Raw genomic sequence first — 10,971 nt, 5'->3', positions numbered from 1 at the left:
ACAGCGATAGCTTATCTCGCGGCAGCTCCGCGGAAAGAGAGAGAGAGAGAGAGAAAGAGAGAATGGAAATGCTCTGCGCGCAGGAGAGAGTGACGAAGCGTCTTTTCAACAGCGACGTTTGTTCGTCGGCGGTCGGTTTTTCAAAAGAAAAGAGAGAGAAAGAGAGAGAGAGAGAGAGAGAGAGAGAGAGAGAGAGAGAGAGAGAGAGAAATCACCTCTTTATCAGAATATAAACGGCCGCGAGCGCTCGACAAAATTTTCACAAATCTCGAGGTCGTCTTTTTTTTCATCTAAATTGTCGCGCGTATGGGTAGAGTGGTCGACTCTCTTATCGGTATCAATGTTTACCTTGTCGCGCTGCTCTCTATTGGGAAATATGATTTACCTTTCTACGCGTGGGATAAGATTTTTTGGAGCTACGGCATTGCGAGAATTCGATGGATATCGAATAAAAAAACGCCGAGAAACGAACAAGTGAAAAAGGCTGCATCGGCGAGATATATTGCGTTCTAATTCAACGGAAGAGAAGCTGCCGCACGTCCATATGTATGTACGTATATATATATATATATATATATATATATATATATATATATATATATATATATATAATAGAGAGAGAGAGAGAGAGAGAGGGAGAGAGCAGCGGGTGGATGGGTTTGTGAAAAATCGAAAGCTGTAAACCTTAACGCCCGTCCCGATTGAATTTAATTCGAAAGGGCAGAGGGAGAGAGAGAGAGAGAGAGACAGTTGCGACGCGAGCGAAACCCACGGTGCAGCTCTCTGGCGCGCTTTCATTGCGGATTAAGGATCAGCCGCCAATCCATCGCGGCGTTGCGCCCCACTGGATTTGCCGCATAGCGCCTTCCGCCTATGCAGCTTCTAAATAATTAACGTCGGCCGTCAGCTTATTAAACCGAGCGGCAACTACGCGGGCCCGTGTCGACGAAAGGATTTATCAATTAATCATGCTGCTTTTAAATCCTCGCGCGTAGCGATGGACTTACACACCGTGGCTGCTCTGTTACAACAGCGATAAGCGTACCGACGCTTTCTTCCTCTTTTTTTTTCGTCTTCTTTGCAACACGGCGTCAGAGCGACGCGAAGAAACGCTATCGCTAGAAGAAAGTCACGACCTAAATGCGACTCGCGTGTGCGCTCGCGATATTCGTATCAATCGTCACGCGCGGCTCGCAGCTAAACGATCTCAATGGAGGCGAATCCTTGACACTGCGAGGAGAGAAGCCGAGGCGTGGAAAAGTTCCAAGGAGAGCGCGTGGAAAATAAGATGTTCGGCTCCATTCAAAGGTCGCGACCCGTTCGATCAGAAGAAAGAACGGCCGAGAGAGCAGCGCAGGTACCGACGCGCTCGCTGACAGTCCAATATCGAATATGTGTGTGTGTGTGTGTGTGTGTGTGCGCGTGCGTGCGTGCGTGTGTGTGTGTATATCGAAAATCAGCCGTGGAGCCGAGCGCGCGACCAAGATCGAGCGTACACGGCGACGCGCCTGTCGCAATCGTTCCTTGGCGCGCTCGGCCGCTGTTTGCCACGATACTCGTACGACCACGCGAAACCGTTCGAAGGATACTTTACGCGCGTTCGCAATGACACGCGTTGCGTTTCGCACTTGGCGCGTCGACCCAGTTTCGTTTCGTTGTTTTTTTCTTTTTTCTTTTTTTTTTTAATTTTCTTTTCCCCTCCCCACGGTCACTTGTCACTTTTTCACGCAAGGTAGGTGCGCAGGCTCTTTTGATTCGAGCGCGAACGCGAGGAAAATTCGACGAACTGGCGCAATTTCCGTCGAGAGGCCCGCGCTTGCGGTAACAAAAAAAAAACAAAATGCAAAAAAAGGCCAAAACGGAGAGCGAGAGATAAAAGTGCGTCCGCGTGCGCGCGGGCAGCGACGTGTCGCGCGAGCGAGGTAACGAGCTTTCCATTAGCGACGAAAAGCGCAATAAAAGCGCGAGCGCGTCCCCGAGGAGCTCTCTCCCGGCGAGAGTTTCATCCGATCCCGAAAGAATCGCGCGATCCTATACGTCCCCACGGCTGCGGCTCTTGCCGTTCGCCGCGAAGCGCGTACCAAGAGAGATAACGCGACGCGGCGGACCTTGCCGCAACGAGAATAGCCGTCGCCGCGCACGGCGCGAAGAGAGCGAGCGTGAGAGAGAGAGAGAGAGAGAGAGAGAGAGAGAGAGAGAGAAGCGACGCTGCGCGGGCGCGAAAAACACGACGTAGAAGAAGAGGAAGATTCGCGCCAGCGCGACGCGGCGGCAGCGCGCTAATGAAAAAAGATTGTACGCCGGGAGGCCACGTAGCAGAGCGCGCTATTTGCTTTTGAAAAACTGGTTTCCAAGCCAACTCGAAGGTCTCTCCCGGTCGGATTTTTACGATTTTTCGTTTACGACACTGGCTGCCACTGCTGACCCCGAGAGCCACGCCGCTCCGCTGATAACAGCATTAAATTCGTCGCTTTATTCCTCGCCGGACTTCGCTCTGCCTTGTTTCCACGCTAAATAAAGCTGTAAATATCGAGCTCTGTTTTTTTTCTTCGCTTCGCTCTCGACTGCAAACGCGGTTGTAAAGCCATTTACCAGCCGCAGCTTCGAGTTGCGCGACTCGGGTTATGATTTGACTCTCCCTCTCCAGATCTTTAGCCGTGCGAGTCTTCGCACGAGAACTAGAGACGTTACTCGCCTGCGTTCTTACAAAAGAGCCGTCCTGTTGCGCGCGACTGCGTTCATTTGGACGTGAGGCTCTCTCGCCATTCCGTTTAGCTACGCTATTCCCGCGTAATACAATCGGCAAGATAATTGCAACGTCGCCGATCGCGTGGACGGCAACACGACAAACTGCAGGCGACGCGGTTTACGTGGTCGACGCCTCATCGCGACTCGCGCCACGAGCGCTTTAATAGCCGTGGAAAAGAATGCGCGAGCGATCGATAGAGCGGCAGGCGCGTCTTACAAAAAGCTCTATTGGCGCACCGAGATTTCCGGCCAAAAGCATTTGGCATAATAGGGGCAAGCGCCCTCCGAGTAAATAGCCGCGGCTATGTGGCACTGCCGCGTCGCGCGCATGTAAACTGGCACTCATTGTCGCGACGTGCCTACTTTCTCTGCTCCGAGCGATAAGCTCGCGCGCGAAACGAGAGTGGAGGAGCGTAGCGCGCGCTGCCAAAGGACGCCGCATCGACGCTGCGCGCTTTGTGTGCGTCGCTGGCACGAGAGCCGAAATAATAAAAAAAGGAAAAAAGAAATGAACAAAAGAGGGAACGACCGCGCTCGCTTGCGGAGACACTCGCGGGTTACCGTTTAAATTAATAAAGCCCCGGATCGCGCTCCCAGGAGGCTGCTTTACGACGCACGCCCCTACCTCTCGCGCGTGTACGCCGACGCGATATTGCACCGCCCGAACATTCGCGCGACACGCGCGAACGGGCCAATGGATTCGGCTTCTAGCTTTCTTAGCGCCGCGCTTTTTCGCATCTCGTCGCTTTAATAATACCCCAATGCTGAGGATCGCTCACGGGGCTTTCGCGCACAATGCCGCCTCGGATAAACTTTCCGAGAACGCGCGCTAGTTGCGAGCGTGCGACCGCGAGCGCGCTTTCTTTTCTTTTTCCTCCTCTTTAACGAACTCGAGGGGGCTAAAATAAAAAGTGCATCGTAACTTTTTGGAGGTTGTTATACGCGAGTTTCAGAAATCTTGGCTGCCGTGGACAGCCGAAAAAATAAAGAAGACTACGGTCCAAGTGGAACCGAGGATGTGCCGAGAACTTGTCTTCTCTCGCGCCCGAAGGTTTGTAAAAACTTTCTTATTTTCTTTTTTTTAGTTTTATAGGGATATTATTTTTGTGTACCAAACGACAAATATACACGACTGGGGCTATTTAATTTTATTTAAAAGTGACAATCTATAAAAGACAGCATATTTTTTTAAAACTCGATCTCCATGTAGCGTAGTGCTTCGATATATGCAGTACATTTGTGCCCAAAGTGATTGATACGCGCATCTTTGCTCAGATGGTTTTAAGTTGATTGATTTCCAAGGGCTTACAATTTGATGCGTAAACATTTCAAGAATAAAAAGTACAAATATCATTGAAAAATCTGGTGTACGTATCATTTTTCCACATCATTTTATGTAATGCAAAAGAAAAACAAGCTACGTAAAGCGGAGTAAGTGGCGTATTCTGGTGTGTATTTTCAGAACGACGTCGAATCTTCTTTATCTAATGTAACTTTAGGTTCTGTGTGTGTAGGTAACTGAGTACGAAAACATCCTTTTTGCAGACCAAGACCATATCGCGAAATTTTTTGTAGCTTTTTTGTAGATAGAAAAAAATAAGTGTTAGGAGCAGAAGGAAATCAATATAAACAATGATTTAATTACAAATTTGTTAGTCACTCGAAAAAAAAGCGCAAAATGAAAAGGCAAGCGTCAAGATCAGAAGGTTAACGATGAAGATATGATTGGGTAAAAAATGGATATTGGTTAAAATTTATTTTTGAATGTCGCAACTTAATCATGGATTATCTTGGTCAATTTATTGCCTTGGGCATTGATGGCTTGATATTTGGCATTTGTATGAAGCAATATTTTTATTGTAAAAACTCGATAAACGCTGTAAAAGTAAGTATCAAAGAAACAACTGTATTATTTTACATCATCTTGTATCATGTCAAATCACATTATGTTTAGAATGTAGAATTTCATGAAGTTGGTGATAATCTAAGTGAACTCATAGAAAAAAGTGCAGATAATAAAATTGATTACATTGCGATAAGAGGCGCTGTGAAACCCATTGGGGAACCTATTCGTAGTATCAATAACAAAGATATTACCGGCGTAGTTCAAAAACTTAGTGTAAAAGAACATGTTGTTGTTTGGACAACTTCTGGTTACTGGTAAATTTATTTATTTCTTTACTTGAAATCGCTTGTGATTAGTCAAAGCTTCATCACTCAACGTTCAACAGGTCTGACCAAGAACATACAATGCAAGAGGTATATAATTCTGTTCCATTTGTCCTTGAAAAAGGCAAAAATCAGATTGAAATAGTAGATGCAATGGCAGCTGATATCTTGGATTTGGAAACAATTTCTGATTTCTTTGAACCTAGTGCACCTACCTTTGTTGATTACCTATGGGGTTTTTTTACTGGTAAATTTTTAGTTTTTATCTCTTTTCAATGACTATTTAGAACTTACTTATATCATGTTATAAAAAACATATATTATAGGACAAAGACAACGTGGTCTGCAATCTACAGAAGAAATGTTGAGGGAAGGATCCATTATAACTGGGATTGGCGAATTATCAAAGTCTCAATCTAAAGCAGAATCTTTAGTCCTTCAACCACCAGTCAATGGTACACCGTATTACTTAACAACTATGTCTTTAAGTTCATTACTTAGGAAGTTAGACGACAAAAGGAAAATTTATAGGTGTGTATTTTTTCAAATAATATTAGTACAAATACTAGATTTATTTGGGTTATTAGATTATTGGTAGGAAATTTAGCATATCTATATAATTTAAACTAATTGAAAAAAAAAAATTGGTATTATTTGTTCCAGATGGTTATGTTTAATGTTTGGTGCAATTGGATTATTTATTGGGGGTATAGCGTTGAAACGTTATTTAAAAGATAAAGAAGAACAAAGATTGCAAAATGAATTACAAAAATCTTTAGAAGATACCCGTAAAGAAAGAAGACAAAGGGTGCGAGATAGAGAACTTCGTGAAGATCAGATATGTGTTATTTGCTGCACAAATCCTCGCGAAATTATCCTGTTACCGTGCGGTCATGTTTGCTTATGCGAAGACTGCTCGATACACGTTACCTCGAACTGTCCAGTTTGTCGAAAAAATATTACGCAGAAGAGTGCTGCCTACATTGCTTAAAAATGAAATTGTTTGGTTTTATAAATTCTAGGGAGTATTTTTGTGAGTTAGAAAAAATGAAAAAAATAAAAACAATGAAGAAGCTTAAGGTTTTAAAAATATAAACATGAACTATTTATTCTCTTTCTGCAGAAATATTTAAAAAAGTACAATTTAAAAATCCAACTTATTGGTAGCTTTATGCATCATTTCTGGCAACAATATTGACGGTCCCTTCCTTTTAGGATTTGCTTTAACTATGTTTGGCTCTTCATCAGAAACTGTTTCTGTATTTGTAGAAGAATTTATGGATGATTCTTGCTTTACTGTATTTTTTGTCAATAATGACGCTTGTTCATCAATTGTACCTGATGTACTTGGATTAATCTGTTCCTCTAACTCATCTTCAGATTCAATAATAATCGTTTTAGAAGTATCATTGCATATTGCGTCTATGTCAATAAGTTTACCGTTAAATTTAATCCTTAGACGTTCTTCTTCGGGTACTTCTTCCATATTTATTAATTCTTTTAATAATTTTATATTGATAAATCCTGAACCTAATTCATCATCTCCTTGACATTCAGGACAGTCACATTCAATATCATTATTTTTTTGTTCTTTGATCCTTTTGATAGCATCAAATACTTCTTCCTCTGATGAGTCTTCATCTAAAGATTTTACAAAATCTTCCTTTAAATGTTCTCCTTCATTATCAATGACTACTATTCCTTTTTTGGACGTTGATGGCTGAGTAGCTTTTTTATAGTTTTCATCATTAGTTATATTACTTTGACCATCATTTGTTGATTTTTCTTTGTTGTCTGTAGTGCTAGTTAGTTCTTTGTCAGAAGAATCGAAGCTTATTAGAAAATCGTTTTTCCTAAAAGTTTGACCTTTTTTAAAAATTGTTGTCAAGGGCTCTGAAGTTTTTGTGTTACAACTTAATCCACAGCTTTCTCCACAAGTTGACTTTCGTTGATTTTTATTGACAAACTTTTCTTTTTTCTTTTCTTTGATACCATCCGATTCTTCATCGCTAGAATATAATGCTAATGGCAAAATCAAGTCACTTAAATCTTCTGAAGTACCTTCTGGGATTAATTCTAATACAGACTCTTTGGCATTTTCTTTATTTGTAATTTCTGTTTTTGATTGAAAAGTAAATGTATCCCCATCCTCACACATTGATTGTCCTCTTCTTTCTTTTCTAAGTTCTCTTTTCATTTTCCTTTTACTTAAATAATTAGGATCTTTATTTTCTTTTCTTCTTTTACCTTTATTTTCTGAACCATCTGCTACTTTAAGACCCATTGCTCTTTTAGCTTTGTTTGATTTTGTTATACCCAATCGTGGATTGCCTGTATTCAAACCTTCGAGTAAAACACAAGCTTTGCATATTTCCTGACTTGCTACAAATCCACATCGAGTACAATATCTTCTAGTAGGAAATTTAACTGTCTCTTTGAATTTCATTGTTTCACCTGAAAAAAAATGCATTAATAAAGCTTTACTGGCAATAATTGAAATTTCCAAAATTTTTAAACTACTTACCAGAATGTATAATATCGAATATGGCTGTTGGTCTAACTTTTTCGATCTCTTTCAAGAATTCTCTAGTATAGCCTCTGTATGCATTAGGTGCATATGTACATTCTGTTGAAAAATATACTAAATTTTTATAATGAGCATAAAGAACAATTTCTTTCTCATAACAGAATTTTAAAGGCTTGCATCTTGGTATTGTCCCTTCTCCTTCCTGAAAAATATTTTTATTTGATAAAAGTACATGTCAATCTATTAGACTATTTTATCCAATACCACTGCTTACTGTAACAATGTTTGTACATCTGGAAAGCCTTGCAATGTCTCCTCTCAAAACATTCATTAGAACAGTTTCTGCAATATCATCAGCATTATGACCAGTAGCAATCATATTAGCACCAATTAATGCAGCACCCCTATCCAACGCTTGTCTACGAAACACCCCACAAAAAGTACAATTATTCTTTTTTCCTATTTGTGCTACAATTTCATCCATGGTCCAACCATACAAATCTTTATATGATAAGATTTTAAGAGGTAACCCATAATCGTCTCTATTTTGCTTAACTGTTTCAAGACTATCATCTCTATATCCAGTAATACCTTCATCAATCGATAACAAATACAAATCTAATCCATAATCATAGCGTTCATTTAACAGTTTCAAAGTATGAGCTAATACAGTAGAATCTTTTCCTCCCGAAGCTCCAATTGCTACTTTGTCTCCCCTTTTGAACAGCTTTGCTGTTATTATTGTCCAATGAATTTCTTCTTCAAAACAAAAGTAAAAACACTCTTTGCACATAGTATCACCTGTTTTTGGTCTCTGCAAAGATAGTATGTAAAAATACATGAATAAATATTCTTCAATCGATATGATCGCTTTTAGCATTTTCAAAATTTAGAGGCTGACAAAAACATTACAATTACTTACTTTTAATATCGGTTTTCTTTTACATGTTATCACACTACATTTAAGAGGAGGCATTTTGTATGAATAGATATAAGTAGTAGGTAAGAAACGAAAAATAAAACAATTAAAAAAGAAAACAATAGACGTAAAGTCAAAAAGATATTTTCTTTTAAATGTTGCTGTCAAGAATTTTCAGAAACAACAATAAAAATAAAAGAGATATTGATTGCACATTTGTTTATATAAACGTCCTCTTGTGGATACATACAATGCATTCTTTTCAATTCTGTTCTATTTTCTTGACTGACGCGACGCGATGCTAAAGCAAAACTGCTGCGCTAAAATGACATCTGATATGAACTAGATTTGAACATAACACCATAACATAACCTAAAAATTTAAAACCACCTATAGCCTAGTGTAGGCGTGTACACGTGCACTTCAGAAGTGGCGTACTCTAGCGGAGAATCATAGAACAAGTCAACAGATCGTCTTTTAGTTTCATCCCCACCTAATATATAGTTTTCATACTAATGCCGCTAATCGCGTAGCGTATCGTAACGTAAAGCGATAACAGTCATAGCAGTAGAGGGAGACAGAGACCCTACCCTATCTATCTATCTATATATGTATTGGAAATCACTCAGTGTTGAAAAAAATAACGTGCGCGGGGGAATCTGTTAATGCGTCCCGGGCCATTCGCGAGCAGCCAAAAATTATTCATAAAAGCAAAGTTATAAATAATGAATCAGCATTTATCGAATGCCTAGCATACTGGATAAGTGAATAGATATAAAATCATCGTCATCGTGTGCTTTCAGCAAAATTTCAGTTCTGCGATGTTTATATTGCTCAAATAATGAATGTCATCGTGTCAATTGAATAATGAAATAAATTATAGTCTTATTGTTCGTTAAGGTAATGTAGAAGAATCGACACTATGGTCGCGGGTACCAAAGCTGGTATGCCTGGCTCTATTTATCATGAACGCCAGGTGATTAATCTATTTTCAATAAAGTTGATTTTAGCTCCTTCAACCTTATTTCAATTTATAATGTGTTTATTCTTTTTAATCAAAATTATTTTTTCTTGTTAAATTATTTAGTAGTCACGTATATATATATTTAATTATAAAACTTTTTGTCTTTATCATAAATTTTGTTATCAAAATGTAGTCATCGATGAAATATTTTGTTTTTATCAGTATTTTTGTTATCATAATGTAGTCATAAATGCAATATTTTTACCATAATTACTCAATGATCAATGTGTCACAGGTTAGAGAACTGTGTGCACTCCATGCACTAAATAATTTGTTTCAAGAAAGGGGATTTAGTAAGCAGGAATTGGATCAAATATGTTATAGCTTAAGTCCTGATGTTTGGATTAATCCTCACAAATCTTTGCTTGGACTTGGAAACTATGACATAAATGTTATTATGGCAGCTTTGCAAAAGAGGGGTTGTGAAGCTGTTTGGTTTGATAAACGAAGGTAGTTATTTGCTTTAGGCATTTGTTATGAATATAACTTTTACTTTCCATTGTATTTTATTCAATATTCAAATATATTTCTATGATAGGGACCCTAAATGTTTATGTCTCGATAATATCCAAGGTTTTATTTTAAATGTCCCAACTGACTACAAATTTGGTTTCGTGCTTTTACCATTGAAACGGAGGCACTGGATTGCATTAAAAAAAATTGATGGTACTTTCTATAATTTGGATTCAAAGTTAGATTGTCCACAATTGATTGGAAAGGTACATATATCATTAATGAACATCTTAAAGGTTTGTTGGAATAACTGGAAGTTTGATTTTTAGGAAACTGAATTATTAACTTACTTGAAAGAACAAATAGAAAGTAAAGAGAAAGAACTATTTCTGGTTGTATCGCGTGAAATTGACAGTAATCAAGGTTGGTTAATGGATTCTTGTGAAAAAAGTGATTCAATTACAAAAATTGATGAAGATACTTCGAAGTTAATAAAAGAGCCTATATTAGATAATGCAAATTTTGATTTTAATTTAAACAATTCCAAAGAGAGAATCAATGAAAATGGTAACATTTGCAACAACCAAAGTCCTAGATAGTCTGAATTCAATTAAAATCTATTATATACATATAAAAATTTTTATACAAGTTATACAATTGCACATTATGAAGGTTTTCAAAATTTCATATTGATATATGCTGTACTTATCAAATTGGAAAGAAATTTCAAACTTACATGATTATTACAGCTGACTGCTATTTAAAATTTTGTATGAATGTATTAATATATAGTCAACTTGGCCATATAATGGAATTATTGCAAATTGAATGCTTAACATAATCGTATTCATCTGAAATATACTTTATTCTGCTGAATGAATATGTTTTTCTATATGAATGGACTTTGAAAACTTGGCACAAATGTTATTTAATGTGTGTGTGATTATTTGAACTGTGAATTGTTAAAAAAATCTTAAAAAATTCAAAAAAATGATTATCATCTCTTATTGTGATACACATTCAGCTGTTATTAAAAAAAAAAAACTACTATAATTATAAAGTTTTGTTACAATTTCCATTGCATATGATTTTGATAAGAAAGAAAAAAAATGTAATCGTTAACGAACTTCT

The 10,971-nt window shown here is 38.3% G+C and overlaps 3 protein-coding genes across 4 annotated transcripts; 2 read left to right on the top strand and 1 right to left on the bottom strand.

Moving 5' to 3' along the window:
- The first annotated feature begins 3,357 nt into the window (after nt 1–3,357).
- On the top strand, nt 3,358–6,024 carry LOC131668082 (mitochondrial E3 ubiquitin protein ligase 1). 2 transcript variants are annotated; one of them, XM_058941928.1, is made up of 7 exons: nt 3,358–3,799; nt 3,959–4,179; nt 4,263–4,633; nt 4,703–4,908; nt 4,980–5,164; nt 5,244–5,448; nt 5,581–6,024. In XM_058941928.1, exons 3-7 carry the CDS (start codon nt 4,529–4,531, stop codon nt 5,906–5,908), a joined length of 1,029 nt encoding a protein of 342 aa, XP_058797911.1. In that variant the 5' UTR covers nt 3,358–3,799; nt 3,959–4,179; nt 4,263–4,528; the 3' UTR covers nt 5,909–6,024. The 2 variants fall into 2 exon arrangements, with proteins under 2 accessions (XP_058797911.1, XP_058797912.1); XM_058941929.1 differs by lacking the exons at nt 3,358–3,799; nt 3,959–4,179 and having other exon boundaries at nt 4,257–4,633.
- Nucleotides 5,959–8,710, bottom strand: LOC131668081 (uncharacterized). Its single transcript, XM_058941927.1, has 4 exons — nt 8,367–8,710; nt 7,719–8,258; nt 7,442–7,646; nt 5,959–7,371 (listed from the first exon to the last, which is right to left on the bottom strand). Exons 1-4 carry the CDS (start codon nt 8,418–8,420, stop codon nt 6,062–6,064), a joined length of 2,109 nt encoding a protein of 702 aa, XP_058797910.1. The 5' UTR covers nt 8,421–8,710; the 3' UTR covers nt 5,959–6,061.
- Nucleotides 8,711–8,947: 237 nt separating this feature from the next.
- Nucleotides 8,948–10,467, top strand: LOC131668077 (josephin-2). The gene is made up of 4 exons (XM_058941922.1): nt 8,948–9,339; nt 9,623–9,837; nt 9,926–10,106; nt 10,170–10,467. Exons 1-4 carry the CDS (start codon nt 9,286–9,288, stop codon nt 10,437–10,439), a joined length of 720 nt encoding a protein of 239 aa, XP_058797905.1. The 5' UTR covers nt 8,948–9,285; the 3' UTR covers nt 10,440–10,467.
- The last annotated feature ends 504 nt before the right edge of the window (nt 10,468–10,971 follow it).

This window comes from Phymastichus coffea, unplaced genomic scaffold (genome assembly GCF_024137745.1).
Source record: "Phymastichus coffea isolate CEN01 unplaced genomic scaffold, Cenicafe_Pcof_1.1 PCOF00074, whole genome shotgun sequence".
NCBI lineage: Eukaryota > Metazoa > Arthropoda > Insecta > Hymenoptera > Eulophidae > Phymastichus > Phymastichus coffea.
Note: the sequence above shows the minus strand (reverse complement) of the source record. Positions and strands in the feature narration are given on the sequence as shown.

Bases quoted from the DNA above. Each gene is read 5' to 3' on its own strand.
- LOC131668082 (XM_058941928.1), top strand. From the start codon at position 4,529: ATGGATTATCTTGGTCAATTTATTGCCTTGGGCATTGATGGCTTGATA. The intron at 4,634-4,702 runs GTAAGTATCAAA...CATTATGTTTAG, and splicing joins ACTCGATAAACGCTGTAAAA to AATGTAGAATTTCATGAAGT. The intron at 5,165-5,243 runs GTAAATTTTTAG...CATATATTATAG, and splicing joins CCTATGGGGTTTTTTTACTG to GACAAAGACAACGTGGTCTG.
- LOC131668081 (XM_058941927.1), bottom strand. From the start codon at position 8,420: ATGCCTCCTCTTAAATGTAGTGTGATAACATGTAAAAGAAAACCGATA. The intron at 7,647-7,718 runs GTAAGCAGTGGT...AATATTTTTCAG, and splicing joins GATGTACAAACATTGTTACA to GAAGGAGAAGGGACAATACC. The intron at 7,372-7,441 runs GTAAGTAGTTTA...ATTTTTTTTCAG, and splicing joins ATTCGATATTATACATTCTG to GTGAAACAATGAAATTCAAA.
- LOC131668077 (XM_058941922.1), top strand. From the start codon at position 9,286: ATGGTCGCGGGTACCAAAGCTGGTATGCCTGGCTCTATTTATCATGAA. The intron at 9,838-9,925 runs GTAGTTATTTGC...TTTCTATGATAG, and splicing joins GTTTGGTTTGATAAACGAAG to GGACCCTAAATGTTTATGTC. The intron at 10,107-10,169 runs GTACATATATCA...TTTGATTTTTAG, and splicing joins GTCCACAATTGATTGGAAAG to GAAACTGAATTATTAACTTA.